The sequence below is a fragment of the Pistacia vera genome, unplaced genomic scaffold (genome assembly GCF_008641045.1).
Source record: "Pistacia vera cultivar Batoury unplaced genomic scaffold, PisVer_v2 Contig1086, whole genome shotgun sequence".
NCBI classification, from domain to species: Eukaryota; Viridiplantae; Streptophyta; class Magnoliopsida; order Sapindales; family Anacardiaceae; genus Pistacia; species Pistacia vera.
The window spans coordinates 52,205-70,750 of record NW_022195122.1 but is presented as its reverse complement, the minus strand read 5'-3'; the positions used below and the strand labels follow the sequence as shown (position 1 = coordinate 70,750).

Sequence of the window (18,546 nt, the reverse complement as noted above, 5' to 3'; positions counted from 1 at the left end):
TATGTATTTTCTTCTATTGACGTTAACAATTAATATGATAAGTCAATTTTAAATTTAATATGGCGTAACGTTATGTATTTGCTCTTAGATGTTTAGAAAGTTATAGTTCTAAACCTGACCACACATTGCAGATTACCATTTGCACTAAATTTGGTTTTATTAGCCAAGTAAAGGCAATCGCACATCAATAATTTGGATTGTTTCTTAGAAGTAGGATTGATTGCAGAGACATGAATGAATGAATAGTGGCCTAATGCTATAGCAGTTGACATAGAAGAGTGTGGTTACAGTTGATAGACACAGACAGGTACCGACATCCATTATCACGCCAGCCAGTGCTGGAACCCAGAAATTTGAGTAAAGGTGAAGATTTATATCCCATGAAAGTGAAAACAAAAACATGTACTTAATCATCACATCAAGTAACAAAGTCATGGAGTAATTTATTATCCGGATAAGAAAAGAAAGTTTGAGGCAATGAATTCTCTCCACACGGAAACTAGGATGGCATCGGATGAAAAATTGCAGAAAATGTAACAACATAGAATCACCAAATCTTCAATAATATTGATGTTTCACTATGTTTTTAGTAGTGTCCTTATCTTCTAAAAAAAAAAAAAAAAAAAAAAAAAAATCGACATTGTCTATATACATTGTGGAGTCAGAATGAGTTGATCGGATCGGAAAGGTAGATATATATTTCTAGATGCGGTTATTTTTTATCCAAAACATGCATTCCATGTTAGTGAATTGTAGAATTCACGTACTGAGATGTTGATTGGCAATACGCTTGCCACGTCTTTGTGCTCACAAACAGTTCACCTGTGCCTTACACGTTTAGCTCCGTTCCAAAAGTTTACGTGCATAATAATGCATTCACATGTAGAAAGTGGAAACAAAACTTAAGTGTGGGGTGATTGTGGAAGTACTTCGCTGATATTATACAAGTTCTTTTTGAATGTAAAAATGCTTTTCATATGTATAATTGAGATACACAGTATTCTTTTCTAACAACATAATCAAATTATCGAAACTGCTAACTTTTTCCAAATGTAATAAAAACATCGATCTTGTGGTCTCACTCAATTGATTGACATAGGCGAGAACCAGTGAGAATACTAAATTCTAATCTTTTGTTTGAGAATGAGACTTCAAACCCATCAAGCGACAATTACTTATTGCGATACATTCATCGCCTTGATCATAAAAATTGATAACTAACATCACTTTCCAAGTAGCTAACAGCTAATATGGGCTGAGAGTTAGGGCACACGAAAGAAATTTGATTGGATTTGACAATACTTTAAAGGCTGTTTAGCCGAAAAAAAGGCATAGGTATAGTATAGTATAGTATTTCTGAGTGGGCCAAAGTTTGGTGGTTTTCAACCAAAATAAATTATAGCACACTTTCCGAGAGATGGCCTGCCGGTTGTTGATAAACTTACACTATTCTGGGGCAGCAAGCGGGGAATATTAGGTATGAATTGATAGTTCATCTCACGGTGTAAGTAAGGGCAAAAGTTGTATAAGGGTCCCCATTGCAGCTTGCAACTCTAAAAAGAAGGCGCTATAATTGCAATCTGATTCCTGCATACTAATGCCTATTGCTACCGTATTTATAATTTACTAGAATGGTTTTAATTGTTTTCTACAATTTTATTCAAATTAATCCACTAATAATTCCGATGGGTTTAAAGCTTAGTGATGTTATCAGACCAAAAATATGATATTCACACTTGATAAAGCTTTTCAAGATGGCCAAATCTCCTTAATTGAAGAGTATTCCGATAACTCTTGGCTCAAGTTCAGTTTACATAGAGAATATATTATGACCAACTGGAAATATAAGAAAATAAATTTCAAAACCAAATTAAAGATCATGCACCAGAAGTCTTGAAAAACCTAAAAACAAATTATTAAACAAAATGAGTTCAGATGATCCAAAAATAACCTAAACCCGAATAACCCAATCAAAAGCAAATATTACATAGTCGAGTTGTAAATCAGATTAATATAAGGTACAGTTACAGAAAATATGTAAACACAATGACCTCCTATTCGAGATGCGCGCGAGAACTGCCTCAAATACTCGAAACCTACTGGGCCACGAATTGATTCTCCAAATTTTTAATGTGAATTTTTTATGTCAAAGTGAACACCTTCGTTCAAATATATATATATATATACGTTTACTAGCTATATAATATATATATTAGAAACTTATTAATACCTTCAGGAAAACATTAGTAAATAAAATATAAAAAAAAATCTTATAAAAATAATTCTAAATGCGTATTTTTTACCACACTTCCACTGCATTATTAAAGGAGTAATCATGGTGGATCTCAATAATGTAAGAGGATAAAAAATATGTGGAGTCAAAGGTCAAGAATAACAAAGAAAGGAATAGTGTAACCTACAGTAGAACAAGAAGACAATAATCCCATGTAAACATTCCACAAAATCTTCATATCTGAAAACAATCTCACCAAGCACAAGGCAAAGCTAGCCATCGCTGGCTTGGTGGTGGGGGCTCTTCCACCTCCATTTCTGCAGCCTAAGCAACTGGCCTTTTTCTTGGGTTAATGTTATGAAACATAGCTATAGGCAATGAGGGTGGGGACAACCAATGTGTGTTTAACACTTGGCTTCTGAAAATGACTCTGCACACGCAAAGGAGACACCCGGAGATGAGGGCGGGATGGGACTTCAAGTCAACGCCTCCACCAGATTGCATGCTATCTCTATCTCAATTAATCCACCTCTTTATATTTTCTGATATATAGGGCCATAACGTCACTACTACTATATTATTCTCCTCATCTTTGTTTGCTCATAATTTAAGTTTCAGGTTTTGATTAAGTACTCAATGTTTTTTAATTAATATATTCACAAGTCAAACTTTTGCTTAATTTAAAAATTAATCTGAAACTGAAAGACTTGTTCAATAAAAAACTTTGAAAATAAGTTTTTGAAATTAATAATGTGTTTGATCATATCAGTATTTTATAAAATTCAAATAAGGGCTTTGCGTATTTGATAAATATTTATGTATTTAGAGTCACAAAACGTTCGTGAGATTTAAAACAGTTTATAAATACAAACTATGTCTTTCTTTCTTTGAGTTAATAATGCGTCTCGATGTTTCTTTTTTCTTGGTTAAAGAAAGAAAAAGACTGCTGCTTATAATATTAAATCAATGAAAAAGCAGCAGTACATTTTCTTAATGAAAATACCCATTAATATGGGTAGTTGAAATTTACATAGTTATATATGTTCATAGGTAATCTAATAAGATGGAAAAATAGTTAGGAATGAGCCATATAAGTAATTGCTAATTATATTGTAAAACCTGATAAATCTCCTCAGTGACCACTCCTATTAATAATCTAGGTAGATCAAACTCATAATCTTTTATGTAATACACTCAAAAATTCTAGTTAACAGCCTAGTGGTGGTTAATAGTGCTCTTCTCTGTCTCACATATTCAAGCACACATCTAAGCATCTATTATGTGACCTTATTTCCAGCATAACTTTATCAAATCGCTCATATATCTTTGCTTTATTTAAGTAGGCAATCTCAAGAAAGAAAATCTGTTACAAATATTGACACATGTAAATGAGTTTACAAGGATTTACAAAAAAAAGAAGAGCAAATTTTAATACGCACCAGAAAATGACTAAGGATTTATAACCAACATAGTATAAATAATTTTTTTCTTAATTTGTTCATTATATGGGGATAAATATCCCTCAAGTGATGTACAATAGACAGCAAAAATGTAATGCGATGCACATGCTAATTAGTGAAAAAGTTGTGTACTTTAAACCATGAACCATTAGAGCCTCGAAGCTTAACATGGCATGGAAATCTAAAAACTTTGTAGAATAACTTCAGATAAATTAAGTTAGAAACAAGAAATCAAATATAAATCTCCACTCTTGGTGTTGAAGAAGCGTGAGAAATTAGTGTCGGCGGGGAAGGATATATCGTGAAGAAGAAGGCTATTAATTAATTTTTAACCAGATTGCTGCCGGTTTTTTAACAACATCCGAAGTACATGCACGCATGTACTCAAGTTTTACAGGATATTGCCCGTCCAGTCACCTCCTTTTACGGCTCCCTTCCTTTGAAAATGGTCTATCCAGGAGACCGTTCCAAACGGTTTCCCAGTTTTACTTGAAATCCAAGCACATAATATAATTGAGTGATAAATGTATGAAATATCTCCTATATCACCTAACGTACAAAAGTTAGAATGTGTAATTAAATTAATGAAAAGTAAATGTGGGATTAATTAGCAAGAATTTACGTTTTGTTGGTAGAGTAACACATTTTGTATAGGCTAGTGGGGTACAGCCACCTTCACTGGTCTATATATATATATATATATATATATATATCTATTGGCCTCGCTTCATTTTCTGTGTGCCATAATTAGCACTACTCATTTCTTTTACTGGTTCTCTTTAAATCTTCCTTAGTTTCACTTTCTGTGTCGAAGCCATGCCAGAAGCTCCTGAAAACTCTTTTAAGGGAATTGATAATCATGATAGTTTGATTTCTGATCAAAATAAGAAAGCTTTTCAGTTTATTGAGAATGTTACGATTCATGCTGATGCAGTGCAAGAGCGTGTTCTTGCTGAAATCCTTTCTCGTAGTGCCAATGTTGAGTACTTGAAACGACATGGCCTTAATGGGCATGTAGACAGAGAAACTTTCAAGAAAGTGATGCCTGTTGTGGTTTATGAGGATCTGAAGCCAGATATTGATCGTATTGCCAATGGCGATGCCTCTCCAATTCTTTGCTCACAACCCATATCAGAGTTCTTGACTAGGTGAACTTATGTACATATGCATATATATATATATAAGCTTCTCCAATTCTTTTCTTAATCCTTTTTAATGGTTTTTGAAATTCTTATTTTGTTTCGTGGGTTTGTTTGATATATGTAGCTCTGGAACATCTGGTGGAGAGAGGAAACTGATGCCTACAATCCAAGAAGAACTGGGGAGAAGATCGTTGCTTTATAGCCTTTTGATGCCAGTGATGGACCAGTTTGTTGCTGGTTTGGACAAAGGGAAAGGGATGTACTTTTTGTTCATAAAAGCAGAAGCTAAGACCCCAGGAGGACTTGTAGCTCGTCCAGTTTTAACCAGTTACTACAAAAGCGCATATTTTAAGGACAGGCCTTATGATCCATACACCAACTACACTAGCCCAAACGAAACTATTCTCTGCCAAGATTCTTACCAGAGTATGTATTCTCAGTTGCTCTGTGGCCTTTATCTTAACAATCAAGTCCTTCGTGTAGGTGCTGTTTTTGCTTCTGGCTTCATTCGAGCCATCCGATTCCTTGAAAAGCACTGGCCTCTTCTTTCTAATGACATTAGAACTGGAACCATAGACCCCAAAATCACTGATCCATCAGTTAGAGAGGCTGTCTTAAAAATTCTCAAACCAAACCCCAAGCTTGCTGATTTTATTGAGGCGGAATGTGGTAAAGAGTCATGGAAAGGTATAATAACAAGGTTATGGCCTAACACCAAATATATTGATGTTATTGTGACAGGAACTATGTCTCAGTATATTCCTATACTTGATTATTATAGCAATGGCCTTCCCACTGTTTGCACCATGTATGCTTCTTCAGAGTGCTACTTTGGCCTTAACCTTAATCCTATGTGCAAGCCAAGTGAAGTGGCCTATACCCTCATTCCCACCATGGCATATTTTGAGTTCTTGCCTGTCAACAGAAATAATGATGGATTCATCACTGGCCCAATATCCCTCAATGAGAAAGAATTTGGTGAACAATTGGCTGACCTCGTTGATGTTAAACTGGGACAAGAGTACGAGCTTGTGGTAACCACTTATGCCGGTAAGTTTCAAGATTATCTTTATTACGTGGCACAGTTTTAATCTTCAAATAATATTGTTTAATAGAATCGTTCAACTCAAATATGTGTAGGATTTGAGAATACATACACGATATTTACTTTTGATTTTGTAGGGCTCTACCGTTATCGAGTTGGAGACATACTCAAAGTGGCCGGATTCAAGAACAAAGCCCCTCAATTTAACTTTGTATGCCGACAAAATGTTGTTTTGAGCATTGATTCTGATAAAACAGATGAAGTTGAGCTACAAAATGTAGTGAAGAATGCGGCAAATCATCTTTCATCATTTGATGCATCTCTCATAGAGTATACAAGTTATGCTGATACATCAAACATCCCTGGTCACTATGTGCTATATTGGGAAGTTAGCCATAGCGGCGAAATTCCTCCTTCAGTCTTTGAGGATTGTTGCCTCACCATTGAAGAATCACTGAACAGCGTCTACCGCCAAGGCCGAGTTTCAGATAAGTCAATTGGGCCTCTGGAGATCAAGATTGTGGAGAGTGGGACATTTGACAAGCTCATGGACTTTGCTCTTAGTGAGGGTGCATCAATAAACCAGTACAAGACACCACGGTGTGTAAAATATGCTCCCATTGTTGAACTTTTGAACTCGAGGGTTGTGTCAAGTTATTTTAGTCCTAAATGTCCGAAATGGGTGCCGGGTCATAAGCAGTGGTGCACTGAGAACTGAATAAAGAGAGGGCTTTGCAACTTTTATGCGTCATAGGTTTCGGTAAAACTAGTGGAATTTGAACATGAACTGTGTTGCGGAAAAACTAAGGAATCGTTTAATCCCTCTCAATGTTGTTTAGTCACATATAAATCAGTTCGTTGTTCTAATAAAAAAGCTTCTTGTTAATTCCAGGTCACTTTGTCCATTTGGATATCTTCTGAATCTCTGACTCTATCTATGCATATGGTTTAATTTATTTTATGTGCCCCAAACAGCAAATACATCACAGAGACATCAGACATGGGACTACTTTAGAGCAACAAAATACTGTGTGCCTTTCTCTGAAATAGCGACACATATGCAACATAAAGTTTGAACTTTTTGTCTTAATAAAATCTATGAGAATTAAAACCCAATTAATTAATAACTACATGAGAATTAAAGTTAATCAGTACCATCCTAAGACAAACCTTTAAGCAGCCAAGTCCTTGAGGATAATATATAATAAGTTATCCAATTTCATATCACATCGATACCTCATAATTGAGTTCCAAAGGTGTTGAGCAATTGTCAGACAAAATAACTATTAACTCTTTATAATGTATTTGAAATAAACTAATTGGAAACTGCGAGTCAAACTAGATGACTAATTATGATTACAATATGAGAAATATGTTGTAAATTATACGGACAAAAAAGGATTAAGGTGAGAACCAGCTAGCTTGGTACTAAGCATATTTTTACACAAAGATGAGCCCTGTCTGGCATGTCACCACACTTTTTTAAGTCTTACCCGATAATGATTATGGCCCATTAATCTCTTCTAAGCAATTGTTGAACACCATGCAAAACCGCATAATCCTGTTTAATCAATTGCCCACTATGTAGAACTGAGTTACAAGCTAGAGTACGTCAATATTAATAAAGCTAAGTACTAAATAATGCAAAAAATTATGAGTTTGACAACAACCCAATTTCATTATTATAATATTTTTCTACTAGCTGGAATCAATAAAGCTCTTGAACACCCATTGGCTCAATTCAATCTACATATAATGATATCTGCCACACAGAGAGAAATGCAAAAAGAATGTTTTGTGCACTTGAACAGTTTTATTAACAAGTTAGCAAGTGACTTGAGGACAATATAAGCCTCTTGGGAGATCAGTGAAATGCAACTTTAGCGTTAGAAGAAGCCCAGGAGAAACCCATCATCTGAGACCTAATCTTTTGTCGTCTCAGAGAATCTCTGTAATTGCAGTGTCCTGTGCAAAGAGTCATTTCTTGCAAGGCCTTTCCATTCTTGAGCAAAAACTTTGCTAGACTAACTTCATTCTCGCATTCTAGGAACCCATGGATCTCTACCACATTAAGGTGGCTTAAGAAAGGCTTCAACGTTTGCGTTTGAGATTGCCAATATTGTTCTTCTTCTGAAGTATACAAGTCCCACAAGTCCCTATTCCATTGCTGAAAAGAGAACACAGTAGTGAAATTAAGCAACTGTTAAAACTTGAATTTAACTCAAATTGAAAACTATGTATGTTACGTATCGCATAGTGAACAAATTATAAAGTAATTTCTGGTACTTACTCGCCTTTCAATCTTATAATCATTAATAATCTTGAGAATGAGAGTGTGAAGTGTGATAGTGCTCCTGAAAAGGCATGCTAAGCCGTGGACATTATTTTTGTTGAAGCCAGTATGCAACTCCAAAGATTTGAGATTGTCAAATGGCTGCAGATGCGCTAAATAATTCTTGTTCGAGAGGATCTGCTGAATAATATATAAGTTTAAAAAGAGATTAAAATTAATATCACTAGTTCACGAGCTATTTAACTAAAGAACTGGAAATAAACAAAGGAAACAACTTTATCTTATATAGGCACACCTAAATTTATATTTAGCAAATTGAAAGCAATTATCTTACATTCAGTATTCTCATGTGAAACTAGGCTACAATGTACAATGCTGCACAATTAAGACGTACCAGAATTGCTGCAATTGGATGGTTGTTAAAGGAAAGAAAAACTCAACCAAATACTCCATACAAAAATAGAAGAGTAATATTGTTAATCTTCCCACAGTAATTAGTGTATCAAATAATACGGAAGTTCCAATACCGAAAATTTTAGATTCAAATTTATAATAAAAGTAGTATACGGTTTTAATTTCCGAAAAAAAAATATGGTCATTTGCCATTAAATAATCACTAATTGTAGTTCTTCTCAAGGTTAACATAGATACCTTTTGATCATCAAGGAGTTAAATGTTAAAACTGAATGTTGACTTACCTGAATTCAAGAAGATTTTCGTAGTCAAAAAGAAATTATTGTCGTCAATTGATTAAATTATGCAGTAGTACTAATTTGATTTCTCATGAATCAACTGAATAAAACAAATATTGACGTACAAACAAATAATAATTAATAAAGAAGTACCTCGATGCAAGGGCTTTCAAGTGTTAAACAATGGACATGGGAAAGACCTGATAAGAAATTGGACACGCTCTGAAGCTTTGCAGTTGTCACGTCTTCATGACGTACGATAAATCCAATGGAGGCCTCATGCAAAGATGTTAAATTCTCTAGAGAACTACTTCCAGTAATAGCATTGTATTCCCACCGGAGACTGTTGAGTTTCTGGGCATTAATCTTCACCCAACTCTTATCACAGTAAGGATCAAAACAACTCGCGACTCTCAATCTCTCTAAGTTTGTACCAAAAATATCCAAACCATGAAGCTGAATACAGTTCTCTAAGGTTAAATCTTCAAGGGCTCGACAACTAACCTTAAGATTCTTTAACCCAGAACAAGCATCAAGATTCAGTTTTTTTAGGTGGGGAAATGACGAATCCGTAAACAAATCAAGAAGATAGGGTTCGGTGTATAAAATGACAAGAGAAAGTGACAAAGTATGGAGTGATCGAAACCCGTCTTTCATCATTGATAAAGGAGGTAATCTGAATCCACGATAACGTGATTTCAACTTGAAAGCTCGTAAAGATTCACTATATACTACACAACGTGGCAAGTTAAAGTAATCATCAGTAGCGACCTCAATATCAAGTTCACGAACATTGTGCCTTACAGCCCGACGAATCAAGCCATTTAGACAAGAAAAACTCAAATGAGCACGAAAACGAAGGGTCCTTATATCGGAATGCTTATCACGGAGAGCTAAAACCTGGGAAATCAAATTCATCTCTTTAAAAGATAAAACGCTTGGCCTTTTTGAAGTGATGGAAGCGTTAGGAGAAATGCCAAGTGGGTTAATGGAGTTAAAGTCGAGGTCAGGGAATGAGGACCAGAGGTATCTCCATCGTTTTGATAAAGTGCTGGTTTGAGCGATGGATTTGATGGGGAGGAGGAAGAGTATTTGATGAAGAATAACGTCGGGGAGATCACTGATTCTGTCGATGCCATTGTTGTTAACCTCAATTTTATTCTCAACAAACCAAAGCTTTCTTCGCTTTGCAGATCTTGTTTCCATTCCAGTGTTGTGTTGTGTAGATAGTCTTCAGTCTGTGTTGTGTGAAGGTTATACTAGGGTTGGAATATTTCAAAAGGAGAACGAGAACGGCGTTTGAGTTTGTTTAACATTAATTTGTAATTACTATTTAATTCACGAATGTGATAAACGAGTAACCCTAGGTTAATGTTAATTTATAATTATCAAAGATTAATTGTTAATTATAATTAAGAGTGATGTTATTGGCTCTCATTTTTTTATTTTTACCGTATTAAAATATTTTAGTATATGCAAATGTCTTTATAAACCCCACTTGGTTACTAAAATATCCTTTTATTTATATTCGATAATCGTTAATCCCTCTCAATGTTGTTAGTCACATAAAATCAGTTGTTGTTCTAATAAAAAAGTTCTTGTTAATTCCAGGTCACTTTGTCCATTGGATATCTTCTGAATCTCTGACTCTCTATGCATATGGTTTAATTTATTTATGTGCCCCAAACAGCAAATCATCACAGAGACATCACACTGGGACTACTTTAGAGCAACAAAATACTGTGTGCCTTTCTCTGAAATAGCGACACATATGCAACATAAAGTTTGAACTTTTTGTCTTAATAAAATCGATGGAATTAAAACCCAATATTAATTAAACATGAGAATTAAAGTTAATCAGTACATCCTAAGACAAACCTTAAGCAGCCAAGTCCTTGAGGATAAATATAATAAGTTATCCAATTTCATATCACATCGATACCTCATAATTGAGTTCCAAAGGTGTTGAGCAATTGTCAGACAAATAACTATTAACTCTTTATAATGTATTTGAAATAAACTAATTGGAAACTGCGAGTCAAACTAGATGACTAATTATGATTACAATATGAGAAAAGTTGTAAATTATACGGACAAAAAAGGATTAAGGTGAGAACCAGCTAGCTTGTACTAAGCATATTTACACAAAGATGAGCCCTGTCTGGCATGTCACCACACTTTTTTAAGTTTACCCGATAATGATTATGGCCCAAATCTCTTCTAAGCAATTGTTGAACACCATGCAAAACCGCATAATCCTGTTTAATCAATTGCCCACTAAGTAGAACTGAGTTACAAGCTAGAGTACGTCAAATTAATAAAGCTAAGTACTAAATATGCAAAAAATTATGAGTTTGACAACAACCCAATTCATTATTATAATATTTTTCTACTAGTGGAATCAATAAAGTCTTGAACACCCATTGGCTCAATTCAATCTACATATATGATATCTGCCACACAGAGAGAAATGCAAAAAGAATTTTTGTGCACTTGAACAGTTTTTAACAAGTTAGCAAGTGACTTGAGGACAATATAAGCCTCTTGGGAGATCAGTGAAATGCAACTTTAGCGTTAGAAGAAGCCCAGGAGAAACCCATCATCTGAGACCTAATCTTTTGTCGTCTCAGGAATCTCTGTAATTGGTGTCCTGTGCAAAGAGTCATTTCTTGCAAGGCCTTCCATTCTTGAGCAAAAAACTTTGCTACCAAGCACATAATATAATTGACTGATAAATGTATGAAATATCTCCTATATCACCTAACGTACAAAAGTTAGAATGTGTAATTAAATTAATGAAAAGTAAATGTGGGATTAATTAGCACTAATTTACGTTTTGTTGGTAGAGTAACACATTTTGTATAGGCTAGTGGGGTACAGCCACCTTCACTGGTCTATATATATATATATATATATATATATATCTATTGGCCTCGCTTCATTTTCTGTGTGCCATAATTAGCACTACTCATTTCTTTTACTGGTTCTCTTTAAATCTTCCTTAGTTTCACTTTCTGTGTCGAAGCCATGCCAGAAGCTCCTGAAAACTCTGTTAAGGGAATTGATAATCATGATAGTTTGATTTCTGATCAAAATAAGAAAGCTTTTCAGTTTATTGAGAATGTTACGATTCATGCTGATGCAGTGCAAGAGCGTGTTCTTGCTGAAATCCTTTCTCGTAGTGCCAATGTTGAGTACTTGAAACGACATGGCCTTAATGGGCATGTAGACAGAGAAACTTTCAAGAAAGTGATGCCTGTTGTGGTTTATGAGGATCTGAAGCCAGATATTGATCGTATTGCCAATGGCGATGCCTCTCCAATTCTTTGCTCACAACCCATATCAGAGTTCTTGACTAGGTGAACTTATGTACATATGCATATATATATATATAAGCTTCTCCAATTCTTTTCTTAATCCTTTTCAATGGTTTTTGAAATTCTTACTTTGTTTAGTGGGTTTGTTTGATATATGTAGCTCTGGAACATCTGGTGGAGAGAGGAAACTGATGCCTACAATCCAAGAAGAACTGGGGAGAAGATCGTTGCTTTATAGCCTTTTGATGCCAGTGATGGACCAGTTTGTTGCTGGTTTGGACAAAGGGAAAGGGATGTACTTTTTGTTCATAAAAGCAGAAGCTAAGACCCCAGGAGGACTTGTAGCTCGTCCAGTTTTAACCAGTTACTACAAAAGCGCATATTTTAAGGACAGGCCTTATGATCCATACACCAACTACACTAGCCCAAACGAAACTATTCTCTGCCAAGATTCTTACCAGAGTATGTATTCTCAGTTGCTCTGTGGCCTTTATCTTAACAATCAAGTCCTTCGTGTAGGTGCTGTTTTTGCTTCTGGCTTCATTCGAGCCATCCGATTCCTTGAAAAGCACTGGCCTCTTCTTTCTAATGACATTAGAACTGGAACCATAGACCCCAAAATCACTGATCCATCAGTTAGAGAGGCTGTCTTAAAAATTCTCAAACCAAACCCCAAGCTTGCTGATTTTATTGAGGCGGAATGTGGTAAAGAGTCATGGAAAGGTATAATAACAAGGTTATGGCCTAACACCAAATATATTGATGTTATTGTGACAGGAACTATGTCTCAGTATATTCCTATACTTGATTATTATAGCAATGGCCTTCCCACTGTTTGCACCATGTATGCTTCTTCAGAGTGCTACTTTGGCCTTAACCTTAATCCTATGTGCAAGCCAAGTGAAGTGGCCTATACCCTCATTCCCACCATGGCATATTTTGAGTTCTTGCCTGTCAACAGAAATAATGATGGATTCATCACTGGCCCAACATCCCTCAATGAGAAAGAATTTGGTGAACAATTGGCTGACCTCGTTGATGTTAAACTGGGACAAGAGTACGAGCTTGTGGTAACCACTTATGCCGGTAAGTTTCAAGATTATCTTTATTACGTGGCACAGTTTTAATCTTCAAATAATATTGTTTAATAGAATCGTTCAACTCAAATATGTGTAGGATTTGAGAATACATACACGATATTTACTTTTGATTTTGTAGGGCTCTACCGTTATCGAGTTGGAGACATACTCAAAGTGGCCGGATTCAAGAACAAAGCCCCTCAATTTAACTTTGTATGCCGACAAAATGTTGTTTTGAGCATTGATTCTGATAAAACAGATGAAGTTGAGCTACAAAATGCAGTGAAGAATGCGGCAAATCATCTTTCATCATTTGATGCATCTCTCATAGAGTATACAAGTTATGCTGATACATCAAACATCCCTGGTCACTATGTGCTATATTGGGAAGTTAGCCCTAGCGGCGAAATTCCTCCTTCAGTCTTTGAGGATTGTTGCCTCACCATTGAGGAATCACTGAACAGCGTCTACCGCCAAGGCCGAGTTTCAGATAAGTCAATTGGGCCTCTGGAGATCAAGATTGTGGAGAGTGGGACATTTGACAAGCTCATGGACTTTGCTCTTAGTGAGGGTGCATCAATAAACCAGTACAAGACACCACGGTGTGTAAAATATGCTCCCATTGTTGAACTTTTGAACTCGAGGGTTGTGTCAAGTTATTTTAGTCCTAAATGTCCGAAATGGGTGCCGGGTCATAAGCAGTGGTGCACTGAGAACTGAATAAAGAGAGGGCTTTGCAACTTTTATGCGTCATAGGTTTCGGTAAAACTAGTGGAATTTGAACATGAACTGTGTTGCGGAAAAACTAAGGAATCGTTTAATCCCTCTCAATGTTGTTTAGTCACATATAAATCAGTTCGTTGTTCTAATAAAAAAGCTTCTTGTTAATTCCAGGTCACTTTGTCCATTTGGATATCTTCTGAATCTCTGACTCTATCTATGCATATGGTTTAATTTATTTTATGTGCCCCAAACAGCAAATACATCACAGAGACATCAGACATGGGACTACTTTAGAGCAACAAAATACTGTGTGCCTTTCTCTGAAATAGCGACACATATGCAACATAAAGTTTGAACTTTTTGTCTTAATAAAATCTATGAGAATTAAAACCCAATTAATTAATAACTACATGAGAATTAAAGTTAATCAGTACCATCCTAAGACAAACCTTTAAGCAGCCAAGTCCTTGAGGATAATATATAATAAGTTATCCAATTTCATATCACATCGATACCTCATAATTGAGTTCCAAAGGTGTTGAGCAATTGTCAGACAAAATAACTATTAACTCTTTATAATGTATTTGAAATAAACTAATTGGAAACTGCGAGTCAAACTAGATGACTAATTATGATTACAATATGAGAAATATGTTGTAAATTATACGGACAAAAAAGGATTAAGGTGAGAACCAGCTAGCTTGGTACTAAGCATATTTTTACACAAAGATGAGCCCTGTCTGGCATGTCACCACACTTTTTTAAGTCTTACCCGATAATGATTATGGCCCATTAATCTCTTCTAAGCAATTGTTGAACACCATGCAAAACCGCATAATCCTGTTTAATCAATTGCCCACTATGTAGAACTGAGTTACAAGCTAGAGTACGTCAATATTAATAAAGCTAAGTACTAAATAATGCAAAAAATTATGAGTTTGACAACAACCCAATTTCATTATTATAATATTTTTCTACTAGCTGGAATCAATAAAGCTCTTGAACACCCATTGGCTCAATTCAATCTACATATAATGATATCTGCCACACAGAGAGAAATGCAAAAAGAATGTTTTGTGCACTTGAACAGTTTTATTAACAAGTTAGCAAGTGACTTGAGGACAATATAAGCCTCTTGGGAGATCAGTGAAATGCAACTTTAGCGTTAGAAGAAGCCCAGGAGAAACCCATCATCTGAGACCTAATCTTTTGTCGTCTCAGAGAATCTCTGTAATTGCAGTGTCCTGTGCAAAGAGTCATTTCTTGCAAGGCCTTTCCATTCTTGAGCAAAAACTTTGCTAGACTAACTTCATTCTCGCATTCTAGGAACCCATGGATCTCTACCACATTAAGGTGGCTTAAGAAAGGCTTCAACGTTTGCGTTTGAGATTGCCAATATTGTTCTTCTTCTGAAGTATACAAGTCCCACAAGTCCCTATTCCATTGCTGAAAAGAGAACACAGTAGTGAAATTAAGCAACTGTTAAAACTTGAATTTAACTCAAATTGAAAACTATGTATGTTACGTATCGCATAGTGAACAAATTATAAAGTAATTTCTGGTACTTACTCGCCTTTCAATCTTATAATCATTAATAATCTTGAGAATGAGAGTGTGAAGTGTGATAGTGCTCCTGAAAAGGCATGCTAAGCCGTGGACATTATTTTTGTTGAAGCCAGTATGCAACTCCAAAGATTTGAGATTGTCAAATGGCTGCAGATGCGCTAAATAATTCTTGTTCGAGAGGATCTGCTGAATAATATATAAGTTTAAAAAGAGATTAAAATTAATATCACTAGTTCACGAGCTATTTAACTAAAGAACTGGAAATAAACAAAGGAAACAACTTTATCTTATATAGGCACACCTAAATTTATATTTAGCAAATTGAAAGCAATTATCTTACATTCAGTATTCTCATGTGAAACTAGGCTACAATGTACAATGCTGCACAATTAAGACGTACCAGAATTGCTGCAATTGGATGGTTGTTAAAGGAAAGAAAAACTCAACCAAATACTCCATACAAAAATAGAAGAGTAATATTGTTAATCTTCCCACAGTAATTAGTGTATCAAATAATACGGAAGTTCCAATACCGAAAATTTTAGATTCAAATTTATAATAAAAGTAGTATACGGTTTTAATTTCCGAAAAAAAAATATGGTCATTTGCCATTAAATAATCACTAATTGTAGTTCTTCTCAAGGTTAACATAGATACCTTTTGATCATCAAGGAGTTAAATGTTAAAACTGAATGTTGACTTACCTGAATTCAAGAAGATTTTCGTAGTCAAAAAGAAATTATTGTCGTCAATTGATTAAATTATGCAGTAGTACTAATTTGATTTCTCATGAATCAACTGAATAAAACAAATATTGACGTACAAACAAATAATAATTAATAAAGAAGTACCTCGATGCAAGGGCTTTCAAGTGTTAAACAATGGACATGGGAAAGACCTGATAAGAAATTGGACACGCTCTGAAGCTTTGCAGTTGTCACGTCTTCATGACGTACGATAAATCCAATGGAGGCCTCATGCAAAGATGTTAAATTCTCTAGAGAACTACTTCCAGTAATAGCATTGTATTCCCACCGGAGACTGTTGAGTTTCTGGGCATTAATCTTCACCCAACTCTTATCACAGTAAGGATCAAAACAACTCGCGACTCTCAATCTCTCTAAGTTTGTACCAAAAATATCCAAACCATGAAGCTGAATACAGTTCTCTAAGGTTAAATCTTCAAGGGCTCGACAACTAACCTTAAGATTCTTTAACCCAGAACAAGCATCAAGATTCAGTTTTTTTAGGTGGGGAAATGACGAATCCGTAAACAAATCAAGAAGATAGGGTTCGGTGTATAAAATGACAAGAGAAAGTGACAAAGTATGGAGTGATCGAAACCCGTCTTTCATCATTGATAAAGGAGGTAATCTGAATCCACGATAACGTGATTTCAACTTGAAAGCTCGTAAAGATTCACTATATACTACACAACGTGGCAAGTTAAAGTAATCATCAGTAGCGACCTCAATATCAAGTTCACGAACATTGTGCCTTACAGCCCGACGAATCAAGCCATTTAGACAAGAAAAACTCAAATGAGCACGAAAACGAAGGGTCCTTATATCGGAATGCTTATCACGGAGAGCTAAAACCTGGGAAATCAAATTCATCTCTTTAAAAGATAAAACGCTTGGCCTTTTTGAAGTGATGGAAGCGTTAGGAGAAATGCCAAGTGGGTTAATGGAGTTAAAGTCGAGGTCAGGGAATGAGGACCAGAGGTATCTCCATCGTTTTGATAAAGTGCTGGTTTGAGCGATGGATTTGATGGGGAGGAGGAAGAGTATTTGATGAAGAATAACGTCGGGGAGATCACTGATTCTGTCGATGCCATTGTTGTTAACCTCAATTTTATTCTCAACAAACCAAAGCTTTCTTCGCTTGGCAGATCTTGTTTCCATTCCAGTGTTGTGTTGTGTAGATAGTCTTCAGTCTGTGTTGTGTGAAGGTTATACTAGGGTTGGAATATTTCAAAAGGAGAACGAGAACGGCGTTTGAGTTTGTTTAACATTAATTTGTAATTACTATTTAATTCACGAATGTGATTAACGAGTAACCCTAGGTTAATGTTAATTTATAATTATCAAAGATTAATTGTTAATTATAATTAAGAGTGATGTTATTGGCTCTCATTTTTTTATTTTTACCGTATTAAAATATTTTAGTATATGCAAATGTCTTTATAAACCCCACTTGGTTCCTAAAATATCCTTTTATTTATATTCGATCTTAGTACTTTTTATGCTTCTTATTTTAAATGTAATGTTCATGGATCAAATCCCTTCACATATGTTTTTACTTCTAAGATTGTACAAATACTAAATACGAAATTTGAATGCATCAAACTAACTTTTAAATTTTGGAGAAGTGAAAAAAAAAAAATGTAAAGAAAAATTTAACAAATCGCAACGCCTAAATTTCATCTCTATTGTACTTACAAGATCTTAATCAAACTCTTTCAATTGCATAAATCTCATTGTCATAGTTTGAAAATAAAATTAAGGTTTATTTAATTAGGGTTTATGATTAAAAGAAGAAATAAAATTTTTAAATATGTACACCCATAGTAATTTTAATAAGGGATACAACTGTAATTAAAAATTTAATATTAATTAAGATCTAAAAGAGATAAAATATGGGAGACCGATAACATGACTTTATAATTAATTTGGGAGATGAATTAACAATTTTCCTATAGGTTCTCAGTATGATTATTATTTACAATTTTGTGTATAGCTTTTAATTTAAGCCCTTGAGACATTTATTAGTTTCAATTTGTTTACCAACTACTAATTTAAACCGATATGACAAAAGTGATTATTTGGTGCTACTTAATTAGAAACCAACCAACATTAATGTGCAACTTGGAGCTTAACTTTGATAAGGTGTACTTAATTTAGCTTGTTCATCATTTGTATTGAATAATCAGCTACATGTTTTTCGAAGTCGAGGCATCTAAGTGGGACTTCAGCAATTTTAAAAAAAAGGAATTT

The 18,546-nt window shown here is 34.9% G+C and overlaps 4 protein-coding genes across 4 annotated transcripts; 2 read left to right on the top strand and 2 right to left on the bottom strand.

Annotated features, from left to right (window-relative positions):
• Positions 1-4,509: 4,509 nt before the first annotated feature.
• Positions 4,510-6,749, top strand: LOC116134996 (indole-3-acetic acid-amido synthetase GH3.6-like). Its single transcript, XM_031420686.1, has 3 exons — positions 4,510-4,841; positions 4,960-5,885; positions 6,018-6,749. Exons 1-3 carry the CDS (start codon positions 4,510-4,512, stop codon positions 6,596-6,598), a joined length of 1,839 nt encoding a protein of 612 aa, XP_031276546.1. The 3' UTR covers positions 6,599-6,749.
• A 995-nt stretch (positions 6,750-7,744) lies between these two features.
• Positions 7,745-10,071, bottom strand: LOC116134944 (putative F-box/FBD/LRR-repeat protein At4g03220). Its single transcript, XM_031420622.1, has 3 exons — positions 9,019-10,071; positions 8,171-8,350; positions 7,745-8,047 (listed from the first exon to the last, which is right to left on the bottom strand). Exons 1-3 carry the CDS (start codon positions 10,069-10,071, stop codon positions 7,745-7,747), a joined length of 1,536 nt encoding a protein of 511 aa, XP_031276482.1.
• A 1,767-nt stretch (positions 10,072-11,838) lies between these two features.
• On the top strand, positions 11,839-14,132 carry LOC116134998 (indole-3-acetic acid-amido synthetase GH3.6-like). Its single transcript, XM_031420699.1, has 3 exons — positions 11,839-12,224; positions 12,343-13,268; positions 13,401-14,132. The coding sequence occupies exons 1-3, from the start codon at positions 11,893-11,895 to the stop codon at positions 13,979-13,981; spliced, it is 1,839 nt and encodes a 612-aa protein (XP_031276559.1). The 5' UTR covers positions 11,839-11,892; the 3' UTR covers positions 13,982-14,132.
• A 995-nt stretch (positions 14,133-15,127) lies between these two features.
• LOC116134933 (putative F-box/FBD/LRR-repeat protein At4g03220) lies at positions 15,128-17,454 on the bottom strand. The gene is made up of 3 exons (XM_031420614.1): positions 16,402-17,454; positions 15,554-15,733; positions 15,128-15,430 (listed from the first exon to the last, which is right to left on the bottom strand). Exons 1-3 carry the CDS (start codon positions 17,452-17,454, stop codon positions 15,128-15,130), a joined length of 1,536 nt encoding a protein of 511 aa, XP_031276474.1.
• Between the last annotated feature and the right edge of the window lie 1,092 nt (positions 17,455-18,546).

What these genes read in the sequence shown, in the direction of transcription:
- LOC116134996 (XM_031420686.1), top strand. Translation starts at nt 4,510, where the DNA reads ATGCCAGAAGCTCCTGAAAACTCTTTTAAGGGAATTGATAATCATGAT. An exon ending in ATATCAGAGTTCTTGACTAG is followed by an intron (nt 4,842 to 4,959) that starts GTGAACTTATGT and finishes TGATATATGTAG; the next exon opens with CTCTGGAACATCTGGTGGAG. An exon ending in TGTGGTAACCACTTATGCCG is followed by an intron (nt 5,886 to 6,017) that starts GTAAGTTTCAAG and finishes TTGATTTTGTAG; the next exon opens with GGCTCTACCGTTATCGAGTT.
- LOC116134944 (XM_031420622.1), bottom strand. Translation starts at nt 10,071, where the DNA reads ATGGAAACAAGATCTGCAAAGCGAAGAAAGCTTTGGTTTGTTGAGAAT. An exon ending in TTGAAAGCCCTTGCATCGAG is followed by an intron (nt 8,351 to 9,018) that starts GTACTTCTTTAT and finishes ATTATTCAGCAG; the next exon opens with ATCCTCTCGAACAAGAATTA. An exon ending in ATTATAAGATTGAAAGGCGA is followed by an intron (nt 8,048 to 8,170) that starts GTAAGTACCAGA and finishes TTCTCTTTTCAG; the next exon opens with CAATGGAATAGGGACTTGTG.
- LOC116134998 (XM_031420699.1), top strand. Translation starts at nt 11,893, where the DNA reads ATGCCAGAAGCTCCTGAAAACTCTGTTAAGGGAATTGATAATCATGAT. An exon ending in ATATCAGAGTTCTTGACTAG is followed by an intron (nt 12,225 to 12,342) that starts GTGAACTTATGT and finishes TGATATATGTAG; the next exon opens with CTCTGGAACATCTGGTGGAG. An exon ending in TGTGGTAACCACTTATGCCG is followed by an intron (nt 13,269 to 13,400) that starts GTAAGTTTCAAG and finishes TTGATTTTGTAG; the next exon opens with GGCTCTACCGTTATCGAGTT.
- LOC116134933 (XM_031420614.1), bottom strand. Translation starts at nt 17,454, where the DNA reads ATGGAAACAAGATCTGCCAAGCGAAGAAAGCTTTGGTTTGTTGAGAAT. An exon ending in TTGAAAGCCCTTGCATCGAG is followed by an intron (nt 15,734 to 16,401) that starts GTACTTCTTTAT and finishes ATTATTCAGCAG; the next exon opens with ATCCTCTCGAACAAGAATTA. An exon ending in ATTATAAGATTGAAAGGCGA is followed by an intron (nt 15,431 to 15,553) that starts GTAAGTACCAGA and finishes TTCTCTTTTCAG; the next exon opens with CAATGGAATAGGGACTTGTG.